The following is a 19,036-nucleotide window of genomic DNA, read 5'->3' as shown; positions in this document are numbered from 1 at the left end:
CAAGAAGCTCAATCATAAATGTGATTTAGGCTATCAAGCACTTAATGATGGCGTTTAGATTCCATACATCATTCTACATATATTAAGCATTAAAAATCAAACACAATCCAGGACATTAAAAACTCCTAAAACTAACTTATTTTTGAGAAAACAGAACAAACACTTGCTAACAATAAAACAACTTCCTCAAAAGGGAGTAGTTCTTTCCAGACAGATTGATCTAAGATTTGAACTTTATCATTTTGAGTTCGAGATTCTACCACAACTTATTTGATTTACTGGGTTCTGAATCAAATCTCTTATTTAATAAATTTTTAACATATATAGGTCAAAGGCCAAGTTATTGAGTTCGAATGAACCCATAACTTACACTATGCATCCGCCCCAGCCTGTAGCTCTTTCCATCACTATCTTGACAAGAATGTCTCTTCTTGCTTCTGAATTAAAAAAAGGCAGTGATAAACCTATTTGAACATGTAACTACAAAGGCACATATCTGGAAAAAAAAAAAAAAGACACCTACCAATATGCCCTTTGCTAAGTAAAACAGTTGATAAATGCATAGATAGGAAATGATATTAAATCAAAACCGGGCTATCGCCCTATCTAAGCAGCTTTCCCTCTCCTCTGTTGAGGTAACCTTCTAATCTATCTCAGTTCCTAAAGTGATCCTTTTTTTTTTTTTTTCATCGGTCCAGATAAAGACCAGAGATCTTGAGCTACAGGACCTACAAACTGGAGCAACTGTACCTTAAGGGTATACTCAAATAACCCGAGAATAGAATGAGAATGGAACTAGTAGTTGGCATTAACAGCCAAAAAATGTGATACATGCTAAAGATTCATGACACTAGGCCCCTAAGGGAACAATTTTCTATTTTTTGGCATATCATAAGTTCAACAAAACTCTACTTCAAAAGTAAAAGAACCATGACTACAGGCAAACATGCTAACCAACAAGATTTATGACCTATCACTGTTTTGAGTTAGTAGCACTTCTAACAGTATTCCAAATTTGGCCAACCAAATCTGCAACACGAGGGAGCACTTGAAGAAAAGCACCAGCAGCCACCCCAATAGCAAGTGTTTGAGGGTAGCCTGGCTTGGAGTCAACTTTCATATCAAGACTAAGCAGTCGAGCATTGATAACGTCAAGTTTTCTGGAGGTATCAGATGACATATTCCTATTATTATTACGATTCTTGTCAATTCGAGAAGAGCTGATCACCCTGAAGAGAGCACCCTGGAGATCGTCAATAACCTTAAAGGAAGCTTCTAGGGAGTCCATGCCTTGTGATTCATAGTGTGATACTAGCTCTTTCGGGCTTGGCAACTTTCTCGTTGCCTTCTTTTTGCTACTCTCATTGACATTGTTGGCGGTCGCAGTATCAATCTCTTTCATCTCCTCCTTCCCATTTTGAAGTGGTTGTGGAGGTTTAGCCATTACCTTTTTATCCTTTCCCTCTATTCCTCTCTGATTTCAAATTAAGTTCCTGCAACTGGAAGAAAGAAAATTAATAGAAAGGGGCTAGTGATACAGTTATAAAAGCTAGAGCGAATTGCAAAATGTAGCATACATTGAACTTAGTGAACCAGCCAAAACAAACGTCTGACAACAACTCTGTAGGCAGCAATATGAAGTAAGATTTCGAGCACATCTTTAATAATTAATATATGATTAACCCCCTCAAACAACTCGTACCTCAAGAGAGTGACTCATTGTTTCACCCTCTAATGTACATACACAAATGAATAAATTGTTCTAAAAAATACTTTAATAAACTGCAGAAAGTGCTACTTCCAGTAAACCAGTCAATAAAGTCACGAGATCATAAGATGTCAGACCTCAAAGCTATTTTCCGCTTGACTCATAAATAAAAAAGAGGCCACTTGCAGAGAGGAAGTGGTGGTGAAAATGAATTCAATCAATTATAAATGCTAAAAGAAAATTTCTTGTGTGGTTATCTTGCAGGCAAAACATGAATAGTTATAATACTGTTTTAAGCTTCCTTTTTGAAAATGGCCACAAAATTGATATAATTAGCCTGACCATATTGAAGATAATAACCATTTAACATACTGCATTTCTAAGATTACTATTCTACTCAATATCACCCTCTGGACCATTTTCCTCCACTAGGCCGACTAGGGACATAGAACTATGTCTTGTTTCCCCAAAACAAAACATGCCTATGTTGTATTCAACCTATGAAAGATGAAAACTTCATTTGTACGTCGTTGCAAATTAAGGTTGAACCTGTGAAATTTGAGCCACTAAAGGTGAGCACACTTAGGCTCAGTGGCCAGTTAAGTAAAGAAAGTTAATCTGTATCGAGTCACAATATGAGAGGGAAAGTTAATGTGTTTCGAGTCACAAGGAATCAGCACAGAACTTTAATGTAGCACTGGCATATATTATTCGTGCCAACAGAAAAGGACACACATATATTATCCGTGCCAACAGGAAAGGACACATAGAGATAAGATTTTCATTGCTAGAATTGAAACAAGACTAGTCAGACCTCAAAAGACACGAGCTTTCAACAAGTGAAAGACATTGAATTGCATAGCAACTCATTAAATATTAAGAAGAATACACTTAACATCGAGCCAAATCCCCCCCAAAAAAAGAGAAGATTAATCTCAAAGAGATATCAATCAATCAACCAACTACGCCTCAATCCCAATCTAGTTGGAGTCGACTATATAAATCCTCTATATTTCACTTTATTGGGGTCCATTTCATTCTCAATGTAGAACCTGCTTAAGTGACAACATGAAATTTAATGTTTTAACAATAATCAAACGAAAATCGAGCCATCACCAACACCTCAATACTAGGAGCATTGTATAAATATGGCTCACTCATTGTCTTCGACTCAACTATATAATTTCCAAAGGCCATTCCAAATGTATACTTATAATACCAAGTCTTAACCACAACTTTGTTGACCTAAAATAACCAGGTTCAAGATGTAAAAATACCATCTTTTTTTGAAATGCAAAGAGAACACTATCCACCTATAAGCTCAATCTCTACCTATCCCGCATATATATTTATACCAAGTCCAAATTAATACAAACTCATATACTTTCAAAGAATAAATGATTAGAGTGATATTCCGCACCCACTGACTTCAAATATTCTGTTATCCCACAACTTAAATAGCATACATCAAATTTAATGTTTAAGCTCAAAAGGAAATCGAGCCATCATCAACACATTTCACAGCTAGGAACATCGTATAATCATGGCACACTCATTGCCTTCAAACAACTACAACAACAATAACAACAACATACCCAGTGAAATCCCATAATGTGGGGTCTGGGGAGGGTAAAGTGTACGCAGACCTTACCCCTATCTCGGAAGATAGGGAGGCTGTTTCCGAAAGACTCTCGGCTCAAGAGAGAACACGACGAGAAAAGGTCAGATAATGCCTTCGAACAACTACATAATTTCAAATATATATATATATATATATATATATATATATTTACTGTAAATGATGACAAGTCTTGCCACAACCACAGAATAGCCACTTTGTTCAACTATAAATCTAAGTTCAAGAACTCAAACACAGGTATCTTTTTAGAAATGCAAAGAGAAAATTGTTCACCTATAAGCTCAATCTCTACTTAAAAGCACTCTATAGTCTATATATATTTATACTAAGTCCAAATTAATACAAAATCATATGTACTTTAACAAAATTAAAGATTAAAGCAATATTCCACACCAACTGACTTCAAAATTCAAATGAAGTATAAAGACTAAAAACCCATACCTGAAATACTTTTGCCTGAAAAAAGTATATAAAGTAGTGAAGACTGCAGCTAGGGGATAAGAGAAAGGGGTTTTATATGAGAGGGAAACTGAAAATATTTGGGACAAATTGCACTTTGGTTCCTTCTTTATGTAGTTTGGAACAATAAACCCTTGTAGTTTTAGTTATATGTGTATTGGTCCCCTGAATTGATTGTCAACTAGAGCTTTTTTCAGAGTGAAACTAGAAAATAAATGATTTATTTTAAGATAATGTTTAGACGTTTAACATTTTATATAAAGTTGCTTTTATAAATATATGGCCAAAAAAAAAAAAAAATTCAAGTATTATGAAGGTTTATAAGTCTTGCAAGTCAAAGAGCGACATTCAATTTGAAATGAAAATGTGACATAAAATTTAAAGTTATCCTGGTATTTACTCCGTCCAAGAAGAATACAATTTATTTTATTTTTTGTATAATTTTTGAACATCTAAATTTTAATTTTATAATATTAAATTAATTTTAAATTAGTCAAATTGAATCTCAAGAAGTGAAACATGGTATCTCTATCAGGTTAACAATGTTTCTTTGGCCTATAAATTTTGTAATCTTTGTTTTTGTTTCAAGTTTGAATCTTGAATACTTGTTCAGGACTGATTTCTACAATTGAAGATTAGGAATGTTAATAGATAGAAACGGAGGGATGGAGTGGATGATTCTTATCCAACTTCATAAGTAACAGCACCATCTCTGTGTTTCCAATGAAAAGAAGCAGCTTCACCCAAGAATAAGTAATACTCCCTCCGTCCCATAATAAATGTCATCTTAGCCCAAAACACGCATAGTAAGAAACCAATAATGCAATGTGAAGTTTACTAAATTATTCCTATATGATAAAAATAAATTACTTTTACCTTTTGATTAAAACATGCACAAGAAGTAAACCTTTTGACATTGGGAATCTAATAATACCAATTAACTATGTGATTTTTTCAATTATCATTTAGATGTTACTTTATTGTCTAAGGGTAGAATTGAAAAAAAACTAGTCAATTTATGTCTTGATTTCTTGGGTGTACTTATTATAAACAAAAAAAATTGGCTAAAATGACACTTATTGTGGGACGGTGGGAGTATAACCATTACAAACCCTTTTCTCTAGCTTCCCAGAGTCATAAAGATTCTGGTAAGAAGTAGATGAAATATTTAACAGAGGGTGTTTTTGGTTCACTTTGGGAAACTTAAAAAGGATGATTTCTATTAAGTGAGATATTATAAGGATGTAGTGAAAGTTGTGGTGAAACTACAAGGATGATTTTGGTCAAAAGCTCCAAGTGAACAGAGGAAGTATTTAAGAGTATATACAATTCGTGTATATTTATTCAATTACCAATGAAAGTATATTCAACCTATTCGTCTAAGCGATTAGTCTGACGAATGAAATTTGAGTTGATAGGGCAACTTAATAGAGAAGCAAAGTCATGCTAGTTTCCATTCATTTAGTTAACTCGGATGATTAGCAATAGGTGTAGTTGGTGGGATAACAAAATATTTTTTTCCTTGAGAAAACAACATCTCAGCCTATTGTTACATGAATTCTTCATTTGTCTTTCAACATATTCATGTCCAAAAATATATGACATTGAGTATGATGAGTACATAGTCCAAATTATCCAAAATACACTAAAATTTTAACCGGATATGCTCGTATTGGATACTAAATAAACACGTATCCCATATGTACCCTTTTCCCTAGTCCAAACAAATCGTACAACTTCTTTATACATATATTACAATCTCTGTAACTAACTAGTTGTCTGTCTACCCAAAGATACATACATCAACCGACAAGCTATTGGCTTCAAACCATGTAAATGTACAAACTACCACATCCACTCTATAGTCAGGAAGTGAAGTAGCAATGGAGCTTATAAATCCAAGGACATTAGAATCCTCTGTTCTTTTGATAAAGACGATGAAGCGGCTTCCACGATCTGCATGGAATGACAGAGCAAGAAAAAAGACTCAGCTCTAAGATAAGCGATGTAAGCATTTTCAAAAGGATTTGAGCATACAGTGCAAAATCAAGTTATACTATCATTTCAATCTAACTGGCTATCGCAAGTTATTACTCTATTTACCAGGTTATCACATCAGGGTTGATGTCAAGCTTTCTATGAAGAGTTACCTCCTGCTGTAGGTCAACTTAACTTGACGGTGGAAAATCTATATATCGTTTAGTGCGCACAACTTAAACTCTTGGTTTTTGTAATGCAGCACTATCAGAAAGGTAAGGGACTAAGGGCTCATTTCATATAGATTATCTTCCACTACTTTTGTCCCTTGAAAGGATACCACTATTAAGTGCTCGTTTCATATAAATTAACTTAAAGTCTTTTTGCTCCTTGAATGAATAACACTGTTAGCTAAGTGATATAACCACAATACACCTCCAAATGAATTTATCTAACGCATAGATCAAGAATTATGAGGCGGGATATAAACAGGTTTCAAACATTAAGAATGCGTTCACAAAGAAAAAAGCTCAAAGTAAGTATAACCATAATCTATTATTTGAAGTGACAAAGAGGAAATCACAAAATCATTCACATACACAGATATAATGCAATAAACAATAGCAATAAGATGCTCAATACATGGGAAAAACGGATTGAAAGCTAACCTTAAAGCCAGTTTTTTTGTATAGTTCTTGGCCAGGTAAGTTGTCTGCATTAACGTGAACAAAGAGTTGCCTGAAACCTGCTTGTACGTGCAGTAAATATTAGATGTAGTTCAATGAATTAATCAAGATGGATGGCAATTCTGAACATAAACCAGAGCTGAAAAATGGCACCTTCTAAGTTGACCACATCAGCAGCCAAATGTATCATATTTGAAGCAATACCCTGACGTCGAGCAAACTTTGCAACACAAACATTTGCAATGTAAGCATATTTATGTGAATCAAAAGGATCTTGACGTGCCAAGACAGGCGATAACCTTTTGATTTCCTGGAGACAATTAGAGGAAAAGGAATTCAGCAAACCCTAGAACACATTTCCGTCCACCTTAATAGAACGGAAACACAATACAAATCAAGCTTGTGTTTTTTTTTTTTTTTTTTTCCTGCTGCAGAATTTCGGGGTTTGGGAGGGGGGAGGAGTTTGGTTGAGTTGATACCCCTGGGTATCTCTCCCGCTGTACAAATTGTCGGATGCTTAGGTCCAAAGTTCCCACCACACTTTTAAGTACTGTTCTTCTAACATTTGGCTCTTCTTTTTTAACCTGAAACATTTGAAGGCTGAGGACTATCCAAGACAAATATCAAATTTCAAAAGAATAAATATCACATAACAACCATCTTAAGTACATCACAGACATTTTAAAGTATGCTTATTACACTTTGAACATTGTCTTTTCTTTTGAATAAGTCAGTTTGAACATTGTCTTTTGTGGGTGTAAAGAAACTATATTAAAAATTGCCACGCACTAGATGTCCAGCCCTGGGCGTGAGGTGGGGTGTTAGGAGTTCTACATCGGTGGGTTAAAGGATACATGGTCTCCTTACGGCAATCCTCCCCTCATAAGCTAGCTGTTGGGGTTGAGTTAGGCCCAAGATCCATTTCTTTACAGTGGGCAGAGGAATTTGTTAAGAAGATGTCAGTACTTGGAAGAAGCATCAGGTCACTTGGCACAACGTGGTGAAATTGCTCGCAGGAGTAAGAATCTTCTCATCAAAATTCAAAATGAATGAAAAAACTCTAGAAACTTTTTACTGATAGAAAGGAGGACTCTAGAAACTATGATATTGGCAACAGGCAAAAGATTGATGGGCTAGATGCAAAGCACTGCATTTGAAATCAATGGAAAAATGAAAGCAATTCTAAAAATTAAAATGCAATATAAAGCAACTATACTTATGCAACTTGTGCATAAGCAACATTAAGGACAAGAAGAATTGTCTGGAAGCCACTGTACCTACCGCAACAAAACAAAAGCACTTCAAGCAATTTCCGTCCTGACCAGAACATCTTCTCTTTAAACCATAAAACTCCTGCATACAAATAATGGAATAAAACGAAAGGCAAAGAAAAATTAGTGGTGCTAAGGAATACTAGCAGCAGAAAGCCAGCAACACACGATGATTAATGTTAATTTTAATGGGAGAAGAATATAAAAACGAAGTTGTCACTATTTATACCAGATATATCTCATTGTCAAATTTGAACATGTCTAATTTAAATGCAAGGTCATTGACCACATCGATTATCTTTTCTCAAAATTAAAAATACAACTGCTATCCTAAGAATCCTAGAAAAGATAATTCGTTTGTTGGCATTAAATATTACATTAATCAAAGTAGGAACAGATCTGCTAACCTCTTTTGTTAAGTCTAAATTCTAAAATTACAAAAGTCGCTGAAGCCAAAGACATGCCTATGAGATGAGGCAATTTATAAACAACTAAGTAACTACTTAATGTTTATTCTAATGAGTTGTAGGAAAAAAGGGTTAAATATTTAATGGCCATATGTCAACTTCAACCAGATATCATTTTAATTGCAAATAAACAAAAAGTTGGTTTACTGCAACTCACCTGTTCGGCATACTTCCTTTTGTATGCGTCAACACGCCTAAAATTTGCCAAAATACAATTAATATTCACCATATAACAATATGGATCAAAAAATATTTACCACATAACAATTCAAACTAACTAGTACTAATCACAGGACGGACATGTGATAAAAGCGAACTCTAACCTCATATAGGACACAGATTCCCAGTGAGCTTCTGCCCGCAGCCAGGCTGCTGTCTGCCATTAACATTAAAACAGAGGAACAAGAAAATCTGAAATACTTTTAGGAAAAGTAACAAAGAAGAGCAATAAAAGTTTTATTTAGAAGAGCATAGAAGCAGCAAAACAAACCCAATATTCTTCGTCAAGCACGGCCTCACGAGCAATGAAACGACCAAAGTTCCGCCTTTGCAATCCAGAGTGCCCATCATCAGTTTGCTGAAGCCGGTTAAAGGATAGCTCAGGTAACTTTGCATTGTCTTGCTTCGACAGGGGTGTGTGCCTTATACTTTGATCATTATTGCAATGTACTTCAATATTTTTCCACCTATCATATGAAACGGGGAAAGCCTCCCTGGAAGCAAATAGGATACCATCGGCAGAAGTTAGATGATTATTCAGATGCCAAAAAGAAATATAACTCAAAAGATCTTTTGCCTTTCATATGGTGAAGAAAAAGATATCTTTAGAAATTAAGCCTCTTTTTCTTGGCATGTTGATGATGACAACATTATCCCCATGAAAATTTAGAGTTTTTTTACATCCAATACACAATTATTCAATAACGTGTCATACAAATGGTCCGTTGCCCAGCCTTATTCACTACCACTCTGTTTGTAATCTGGTTAACCAGGAAAAAGAACCAGCTTTATTCACAAGCCACCCTTCAAAAAATACCAATTTCAAGAAAACCGTTAGCTTCATATATGTCCCACAAATTTGATTTAGGTAGTAAGTAAATCAAAAACTAGTTTGTTACTATTATATATACCAATATGTAGCCACTCAACTCCATTGGACTTATTTTATCAGAATCACAAATAAAAGAACCAACTTTTTACATATAACTTTTGACGGAATACCAAGTTTGAGCCATTAGCTAACCAATTCAATTTAAGTATTGAGTAAATCTTCTATATCTATTGCACATTTTCACTCCACTTCACCAATTTCTTCCAGAATCACAAATAAAAGAACCACCTTTATTTACGTGCAACCCCTCAAAAGAATACCAAGATTGAGATTTGAGAACACCACTAGCTTCATATATATACACCAGTCCAATCTGGGTATTAAATAAATCACAAACTAATTCGGGTCAGCTATATAAATCTTTATTTATTCCACTCCATTGTAGCCATTTCAAAATCACAAACAAAAGAACTAACTTTATTTAAATTCAACCATTTCAAGGAATACCCAGTTTGAGAAAACCATTAGCTTCATATATATCCTACCAATTCAATTTCTGGTATTAAATAGAAACCCAAACTAGTTTCGGTCAACTATATAAATCCTCTATATCTATTCCACTCCATTGTAGCCATTTCAGAATCACAAATAAAAAAACTAACTTTATTTAACATGCAACCTTTTAAAGAAATGCCAAAGTGAGATAAAAACCATTAGGCTCATATATATATATACACACACACACACACACACACATATATATCCATCAATTTGATTTGGGTATTAAGTAAATCACAGACTAATTGTACCCATTTCATCAGAATGACAAATAAAAGAACCAACTTTATTTAACTAAATCACAAACTAATAAGGGTCAGCTATACAAATCCTCTATGTCTAATCTATATTTGGAACATATGTCAAACAAAACATCATATTTACCTGCTAAAAATGTTGACAACAACAAGGGGTTGATGTTTCTCTTGTTTAGAGAAAAAACAAGTAAATTGAGGTTGTTGAATCTTGAATTGAGGCAACAATATACTTCTCAGCTCCATTTTTTTCTTCTTTTTCTTGGTGAATCACATGGGAAAAATACAAACTTTTTTTACCTTAGGACCCTAAATTATATAAAACTTCTATATTTATTCCACTCCATTGTACCAATTTCATTCACAATCACAAATAAAAGAACCAACTTTATCTAACTAAATCACAAACTAATTGGGGTGGACTAATATAAAATCCTCTATATCTAATCTATTTGGAATATATGTCAAACAAAAACATCATATTTACCTGCTACAAATCTTGACAACAACAAGGGGTTGATGTTTATCTTGTTTAGAGAAAAACCAAGTGAATTGAGATTGTTGAATCTTGAATTAAGGCAAAAATATACTTCTCAACTCCATTTTTTTTCTTCTTTTTCTTGGTGAATCACATGGTAAAAATACAAACTTTTTTTACTTTAAGACCCTAAACTATATAAATCTTCTATATTTATTCCACTCCATTGTACCAATTTCATTCAGAATCACAAATAAAAGAACCCACTTTATTTAATTAAATCATAAACTCTATATCTAATCTATATTTGCAACATATTTCAAACAAAAACATCATATTTACCTGCTAAAAATGTTGACAACAACAAGGGGTTGATTTTTGTCTTGTTTAGAGAAAAGCCAAGTGAATTGAGGTTGTTGAATCTTGAATTGAGGCAAGAATAAACTTCTTAGCTCCATTTTTTTTGATCTTTTTTTTTTTGGGGGGGGTGAATTACATGGGAAAAATTCAAACTTTTTTCTAGCTTTAAGACCCTAAATAAGTGGGAAAAATCAAGAATTGAGGTGGGGAAGAAAAAAGTAAAGGAAAAAAAAAAAAAAAAAAAAGATGGTCAACAGTACTATTTTGTGTAGGTACTATCCATCTGTTTTCCCAAAAATAGGAAAAATATAATAGGGAAAGAGAGAGAGAGAAAAGAAATGGGGTAAATATAAAATATCCACTTTATCCACTTTCCTAATTTAAGTAGGATCTTTGTTGGGCCCCACAAATGACATTTTAATGCAGCCAAGTGGTAGTCTTTTCTTAAATTTTTTTTACTCTCAATGTCCATTTTTACTTCGTCCACTTTGAAAAATGAAGAGATAATTTATCGTTTAAATACTTATTTTATCCTTATCATTAATTATTGGGTTAAAAAGTTCAAGAGATTATTAGTGATTGCATATTTGTTAAAGTATATTTGATTGATTTCAATTATTAAGACGATTTATAAAACTTAGGGGTGATATAGTAAACTTATCATTCTATTTATTGCATCTTAAGGGGTGTGTCAAGTCAAATATGGATAAGTAAACATGGACGGAGGGGGTAAAATTTTAAATGGATGGTTCTCTCCTTAACTAGATATCTCGAATTTGCACCTTGAAAACGAAAAATCTCGATAGAGAGAGCTTCCACTTAAATGAATTCTACATGATGTGAATTTGAAAAAATCGAGCTAATGAATATGACTAAGTTGAATTGATGAGACGGATCGAAATAACAATTGAACTTACACAAGAGTTAGGCTAAAATAAATTCAGAGAGTTTTCGGTATTTGAAAGATGTTTTTTCAAGAGTGAGATTTGAAAGAAAATAATTTGTTTATGATACGTTTGCTATTCATTAGCCTTTCTTTCTCTTAACGAAATAACTAAAAAAATAGCTCATGTTTTTTTGGTTTATTATTGACCTCTTGGCATAACTATATAGATGGAAAGGTAGTCAGTTGAATAACATAAAATTTATATGCATATATGAATAATTATGTGAATATAAATCAAAATTTACTTTTTATAAATATAAATTAAATCTTGAAAATTCATAACTAAATTTCCAATTTCGTCGTTACGAATATTCGAGATTGTGACGATTAATACCATTAAGCTATTAGCCTTCGTAGTAACCAATGTGGTACTTCCTTATATTTTTGCTTCTCTTTTCTTTCTTAAATAATAAGTAAAAAAGAAAGCTGAAGCTAACATTCTGGACAGGCAACTCTCTTTTTTTTTTGGTTCTCACTCAGTAATCGATACTCGATTTGGGCTATGATTAGTCTGAATTCGCTTCGGGAAGTCCCAATTTAGGAGGTAAAGCGCTTGTTATCAAAGGTGATTTCATACTCAGAGCTCAAATACGAGACCTCTGAACAAGCAACTCTTAATTTACTGGCTTTATCTTCACAGTTCTTTTTGTTTCAATTAATTTGACACAACATATTTTTCAAGTTTGACATGTAATACTTCGACTTATTTTGTAATATTGTGATATTTAAGTTGTTAGAGTAGCATACAATGATAATATAGTGTCTGAAATTGTAAATGTTAGTGTTAACAAGTAACTAAATCCTGTCTAGACTAGCTTGATTTTGTAAGTTTTTGTTACACTTCATTTGATGCAATCTATTCATATATTAACTAAAACTTAAAATCCAAAAGGGGCAATAATTCCAAAGAAAAAGAAAATACATATAGTCAGAAGAAGAACAAGGAAATTGTTCAATTTTACAAAAGTATTCTCAACCAGTATCTGAACAGTGAACAAAAGTAACATGACGAGAATAATTTACATGCATTGCTTTTGTATACTTTCAATAACAATTGGATTAGATCCTTGATGGAATAAGTGGAGTGGAATTTTGCAGAAAGGCACTAGCAGCTGCAACTCCACTACCAAACTTCACTGGATAACCAATATCCTTAAGCACCATTTCAACTCCAGCAAGACATCCCAGCAGTTGCAACTACACACACACACACAAAAAAAAAAAAAAAAAAAAAAAAAAAAAAAAAAAAAAGAGGTAAGTATGCTATAGTTAGGAATATACCAAACCTATAAAAATAAAAGGAGAGGAGAAATTAGCAGAACATGAGTACTCATTCGGTGTGTCGGTGTTTGACTAGATATGGAATTTCAGTTGTTAATTGACTTGTATAACATAACAGTGATGATAGTAGAGTATAGTAGCAAGCAACGGTTGTGGTGGAGCGATAAGAACTCCTTTCTTAACTAGAGGTCTTCGGTTCAAGCCTTGGGTGTGGAGTCGCCTTTGTTAAGGAGCTTTACCCCTAAAGTGGGACTTCCATGCAAGAATCCGGATTTAGTCGGGTCCCAATGCGGGTGACAGACACCGAGTGGGAAACCAGAAAAAGAAAAAATAGTCAAGAATAGTAAAGTACTAGTTTGAAAGAGAGAAAACATCACGTCAAATTAAAGAGTAATTGTTTAATGAGGCCAAATTCTTGAAAGTAGGATAAAAATAGAATGGTGTCAAACATTTCAGAATATCCCAAATGGAAAGTGCCACATGAACTGGAAAGGATGGAGTGGCAAATTCAAGAAAGCACATAAAAAAACAGGCTTGACTAATGAGAGAGGTAATAGAAGTTTTGAGTATATATGTACAGCAAGTGAAAAAAGAAGAGAAGAGCCTAAAACCATCGACACTGAGTTTTATGAGATATATATATATATATATATATATATATATATATATATATATATATATATAAGGTGCTTTAACTTTGAAGTGTCATTACACAGTGAATCAGAACAGAATCTCTAAGACAGTGAAATGGTAATGATGAACTATGAAGTATTTCAAAAGAGAAAGAAAAGAAATTAACTGTTAAATGAAGATTTTATGCCTTTAGTTTAGTTGGTATAGAGTTGAAATAGCCCTCAACTTGATGATGTTGAATATCTGGTGCCAATACACTAACAAGCCAGAACTTATGCATATGGTAGTATGCTAGAACTGTATCTCCACACCAATTATCATAGTGGCTAACACGTACTCGAGAAATGATCTTGAATATTAAAAAATTGTTCTTGAATTCCTTTTAGAATCTAAAAGGAAATTCCAATTCTGTTCCATAGTGACAGTCACATGCTTGAGGAATCACTGTATAATCTTTATTTTGTCAGTCTTCACAAAATGTGTGATCAAATAAGACATGTTATCTGCAGTAAGAGACGGTTACCTCATTCAAGTTGCCAAGATGTCCTATTCTGAAAACCTTTCCTGCAACTTTGTTTAGGCCGAGACCTAAGCTCAAGTTGTATCGCTTCCATGCCCTTTTCACAATTTCAGCACTGTCGATGTATGGAGGAACAACAACAGCAGTGACGGTATCACTGAACCATTCCTCCTTCTGAGTGCAGTTCTTCAAGCCCCATGCCTCCACGGCGAGTCTGCGTTCTCATTCAAAAAAAAAAAAAAAATATGTATCATTTCTCCGATTCAAGAACGAATCTCCAATTATGTATGCTAAGCACTACCAATAAAATGTAACTCTGGATTTACTAAGAATGAATCCTGGTGAAACTGATGCATCTCTTAGATATACATTGATAGGCTAAAAATGGAAGAACGTTATATGAAATGGAACAACCGAAGTACTTACTATCTTAGCGAAGTGCAAATAAGCTGGGGTTATTGCAAAACATGATATACATGATTCACTAATTAATAAAACCATAACAGGTATGAATCATCAGCTCAATAAGAGTATGATTTTGGTAGTCTCTTATTAGGAGTATCTTGTTATGTTGAATGCTAGTAGAGATTTTGTCCACTTAGTTTCTAACTTTCTATCATAAACTTTAAAATTTAAGTGAAAAGCCAAGGTTTTGATCAGTACTGCTTGAAGTATATCACTACTATAATGTAACTAAACGTAAGCATAGCATATCGAGCTTTAGATCCTTCCTATTTTATTTACTACCAGAGGTTTTATTTACCTTGTTGCTTTGCCGAGGCGAGCGTGTCTTGCAAGCACATTTTCAAGGCCTTCCTCAAAATAAGGTCGAGAGCTGCTCTCAGACCATACAAAAGTTGGATGGAAGGAGTATACGGCCAATAAGTTCCCATCTTGTAGAACTTAAGGTAATCATTCCAGTCGAAGAAAACTCTCACTGATTTTGCAGTTTTGGTAGCCTCAAGAGCTTTTGGGCTAGCACAGACAATTCCGAGCCCGGTGGGAAGGGAAAGTGCTTTCTGGGAACCAGTAAGTGCCACATCTACACCCCATTCATCCATTCGAAAATCGAGGGCACAAATTGAGGACACTCCATCAACAAGGAAAAGAGCAGGATGCTGGTAGTGATCTGGCAGGCATCGACAAATTTGTTAGCAATCATTTCATAATTTGGCACAGATATACTAATAGCCTGTTTGGCCATGCTTTTTGGGAAGTCAAAAGTGCTTTTTTTCTCTTTCCGAAAAGTACTTATTTAGAAAGTTGAGGTATTTGGTCAAGCTTTTAGGGAAAAAATAAGAGTTTCTGAGTAGTAGCGATGATGTTTATCAAAAGCTAAAAGAAGTAGTTTTTCCCCATAAGCACTTTTGAAACATTGGCCAAGCATAACGTACTGTTCTATTATTGGCAAAAGTTATTTTCAAATTGATTAGTCAACCACAAACTGCTACTATCCAAAATTACTTTTTCGACAAGCATTTATGATTAAAAGCACTTTCCAAAATAAGCAAATTTCGAGAACTTGGCCAAACAGGCTATAAGAGAGGACTTGGCGAAAAAAGAAACAGAAACAGGAGCGAAACTTGAGAGATAGTGAAATTCATGCATACTTTTCGAAGTCTGACTTCGATTATCTGAACAAAGTATGCCACAGTTAGATGCATTACCGAGTATTTTCCTTACAGTAGCCAAGTTGTTGGTAACTCCAGTGGCGGTCTCATTATGCACAATGCAAATCGCCTTGATTGTATGTGACTTATCTTCTGCAATTTTCGAGGCCAAAACCTCAAGGTTTGCACCGTAGCCCCAGTCACTCTCAACAACATCAACATCAAAGTTGAGACGTTTCTGCTGATCAATCCACAGCAGACTGAACTGACCGATGAGGAAGGATATAATTTTATCACCAGGAGATAACGTGTTTGTAAGTGCACTTTCCCATGCACCAGTTCCTGCCACATGTAAACAATATAAGGTTTGGCTATCACGAGTTTGACAGTTGAGCCACGAAAAATCAGAGAACTACTTAAAACTATGCGACCACTGACGTCGTTCATATTATTGCAAAGCTATCGCCTTCCTTATATTACTATAATAGGACAAAATCAATTTGAAAAGATTCACCCTAATAAAACATCACAACAACTACGTCTAATCATAAACAAGTTGAGGTCGGCTTTGAATGTCCACTATCTGCGTCGCTCCATTAAACTCATCTCATTCCAATATTAAACAAAAATAAAAATAAAAACACACTAGGCGTTCTCTATATCTTTACTGGACAAGAGGGGGTTGTTCAGATGGTAAACACCCTCCAAAGGTTGTGGGTTCGAGTCGCCAAGGGAGAAAAAAGGCGGAGCTCCTGAGGAAGGGGTAAAAAAGAAAATTAAAAAAGATAAGGTCTACTGGCATATAAATCTCTAGCAGGACTCCTTGTAGATATTGGACCTAAAGCAAACATACTGAAATAACTAAAATTTAGTCCCAACTGATTGGTATTATCTATATAGATCTTTTTCTTCCATTTGGCCTTATATTACGGCTTAAGACTCATCCTAATGCTAAACAAAATCTTATCTCTTCATTTTAACCCCAAGGTGGATGATCAAGAGGACTAAACCTAGGCAACTTGTCTTTCCCCTGTCTGGAAAATTGAAATAAGTAGCAAACCATACCAAAATAATATTTAAGAACCGATGGATCATTAAACCAAACTCATTCAGATGCAAATATCAGGACGATAAAGAGTAAGATACCGACATAGTACTCTACCTGTAGTTGGGATCAGAAATGGAGTTCCACTAGTAGTCTTGAAAAGCTGCTTCACATCCTCAAGCAAGGTCTTTGTCATAGCTGGAATGGCCGGGGACCTGTAATCTTCATTGTTCCGGTTCATAGCACGAAGAACTTGTTCCGGGATATTGACAGGTCCCGGAACAAACAAGTGGTTCCTTCCAGGTCCATTGACATAGTCCATCTTCTCCCTTTGGGATTTCAAAAATCAACCTTATGCCTTCAAATATATCCGCACACAAAAAAGTTCCTCATATAAGAATCTTGAAAATTCCAATTACCATATAATTACCAATAGGACTCAATTTCTACAAAGAAAATGCAAACAGCCAAACAGGAACAAGAAAAATAATGTTCTACCACTTGTATGGCTAGAACGAGACACTGAATAAATACACTTCTTTTTTTTTTTTTTTTTTTTTTTTTTTTTTTTATAATTCCATCGGTGGTTTTCTATAGTTTTCACTCACTTCAGTGACTGCTAACCACACCCTAGGATGCTACATTTTATTTTCTTTTTCTGCTAATTTCAACAAGAAAAAGCTCTTTTGCATTTTTTGGAAAATGGAATTTTGTGTCCATTAATTGACTCAGTTAAGCAGTCTGCATAATATCAGCCTAGACCCTATATATTAGGAAATTAGTATGGAAAAGGTCATTTTTTAAATTAACATTATTATTCCATACATACTCACAACTTTCAAGAATCCTGTTTATATTTTGGATCAAACGTACTTCTTCAGCTGTAAGTAGTACTGTAATATAAAATTAGTATCTTAGACTATATTAAAACTCTCTCTGTATTATAACATATATTCTCTCTGTTTCATTTATTTGTGTCTTACTTTTCTTTTTTAGTCTATTAATAAAAGAATGCCACTTTCCATATTTAGTAGTATCTCTTCAACTCCAATACCCCACATGACATATTTAAGACCACAAGATTCAAGAAAGATTTCGGTGCATCAAACACATCTTTAGTTTAAGGCCATAAAATTCAAAAGTCTCTTTACTTTCTTAAACTCCATTCTCAATCAAACCAAGACACAAAAAATTGAAACGGAGGGAGTATAACATATGAGTTCATATACTCGGCAGTAAAAAGAAAAGTTTACACTATCAGTATACTCAACCTATTTTGTAGGATATCATATCAGGCTTAATACATAGAGTTAGCTGATATTGTGGGTCTAACTTAACATTTAACATGTCACTGCACAGAACATAAACTCAAAAATAATATATACATAATCAGACCTCTCGATAACAACCATCCTCTATAACAATACTTTGTTATAGCAACCATATTTTCTGTGGAACCGATCCTTCATGTTGTGTTATACAATATGTTCTCTATTAACAATATTTCGCTACGATAGCAACAGAAAGTATCAGGAAAAACAATACCGTTATAGAGAGATTTGACTATAGATACACACACAAATATTTATAGTTATGAATAAAATACAAGTGAGTTTAGAAGAACATGTACCTGAAATGGACTTAATTACTGTAACTGGCTCTCAGACCTCAGAGCAGAGAAGCAAAGAGGAATATGAAAAGTGCAAAGCAACAAATACAAACTCTTATAACAAGTGCATGAGACCACTCAACCTTCTATGTGGGTCCCACCATGTACCTGACGTGGCAGATAAGTAGCGTACGTGGATGCTAATCCTATGGCTAAGAAATTTGTGAATTTCCATACGTCTAACTTTCAATTTTTACTTTTATCTTTTTCTCAAAAAAGCCAATATTTTTTGTCTCAAATATTTAAAGATTTTGGACTCTTACTTAAACGTTGTAAGTTTATAAAAGAAAATCTTGTCAAAAAAAAAAGTTTATAATTATACGTGGGAGTAGATAGATTAGAAGAGCATATGTTCATAAAATTACTAACAAAAATCTACACAGTTGCAATCTTACTAATGCTATTTGTATTTTCGAAGAGTCTT

The 19,036-nt window shown here is 34.0% G+C and overlaps 3 protein-coding genes across 4 annotated transcripts; all 3 read right to left on the bottom strand.

Annotated features, from left to right (window-relative positions):
- Nucleotides 1-779: 779 nt before the first annotated feature.
- On the bottom strand, nt 780-3,924 carry LOC132040314 (uncharacterized). The gene is made up of 2 exons (XM_059430951.1): nt 3,789-3,924; nt 780-1,499 (listed from the first exon to the last, which is right to left on the bottom strand). Exon 2 carries the CDS (start codon nt 1,442-1,444, stop codon nt 974-976), a length of 471 nt encoding a protein of 156 aa, XP_059286934.1. The 5' UTR covers nt 1,445-1,499; nt 3,789-3,924; the 3' UTR covers nt 780-973.
- Nucleotides 3,925-5,342: 1,418 nt separating this feature from the next.
- LOC132039892 (GCN5-related N-acetyltransferase 6, chloroplastic-like) lies at nt 5,343-11,225 on the bottom strand. 2 transcript variants are annotated; one of them, XM_059430443.1, is made up of 9 exons: nt 10,891-11,225; nt 8,698-8,920; nt 8,531-8,583; nt 8,365-8,401; nt 7,751-7,822; nt 6,949-7,053; nt 6,623-6,779; nt 6,452-6,528; nt 5,343-5,762 (listed from the first exon to the last, which is right to left on the bottom strand). In XM_059430443.1, exons 1-9 carry the CDS (start codon nt 11,004-11,006, stop codon nt 5,697-5,699), a joined length of 906 nt encoding a protein of 301 aa, XP_059286426.1. In that variant the 5' UTR covers nt 11,007-11,225; the 3' UTR covers nt 5,343-5,696. The 2 variants fall into 2 exon arrangements, with proteins under 2 accessions (XP_059286426.1, XP_059286425.1); XM_059430442.1 differs by lacking the exon at nt 10,891-11,225 and adding an exon at nt 10,201-10,854.
- Nucleotides 11,226-12,755: 1,530 nt separating this feature from the next.
- LOC132040260 (serine--glyoxylate aminotransferase) lies at nt 12,756-18,684 on the bottom strand. Its single transcript, XM_059430886.1, is given in 7 exon segments — nt 12,756-13,051; nt 14,292-14,502; nt 15,052-15,112; nt 15,115-15,417; nt 15,956-16,240; nt 17,061-17,272; nt 18,574-18,684. Coding segments are annotated over 6 exon segments (1,203 nt in total). The 5' UTR covers nt 17,266-17,272; nt 18,574-18,684; the 3' UTR covers nt 12,756-12,913.
- Between the last annotated feature and the right edge of the window lie 352 nt (nt 18,685-19,036).

Source organism: Lycium ferocissimum, chromosome 12 (genome assembly GCF_029784015.1).
Source record: "Lycium ferocissimum isolate CSIRO_LF1 chromosome 12, AGI_CSIRO_Lferr_CH_V1, whole genome shotgun sequence".
NCBI lineage: Eukaryota > Viridiplantae > Streptophyta > Magnoliopsida > Solanales > Solanaceae > Lycium > Lycium ferocissimum.
The sequence above is the reverse complement of the archived record's forward strand: the minus strand, read 5'-3'. Positions and strand labels throughout refer to the sequence as shown.

Bases quoted from the DNA above. Each gene is read 5' to 3' on its own strand.
- LOC132040314 (XM_059430951.1), bottom strand. From the start codon at position 1,444: ATGGCTAAACCTCCACAACCACTTCAAAATGGGAAGGAGGAGATGAAA.
- LOC132039892 (XM_059430443.1), bottom strand. From the start codon at position 11,006: ATGGAGCTAAGAAGTTTATTCTTGCCTCAATTCAAGATTCAACAACCT. The intron at 8,584-8,697 runs GTTTGTTTTGCT...TGTTAATGGCAG, and splicing joins TGCTTGACGAAGAATATTGG to ACAGCAGCCTGGCTGCGGGC. The intron at 6,529-6,622 runs GTGCCATTTTTC...ACGTACAAGCAG, and splicing joins TGATGTGGTCAACTTAGAAG to GTTTCAGGCAACTCTTTGTT.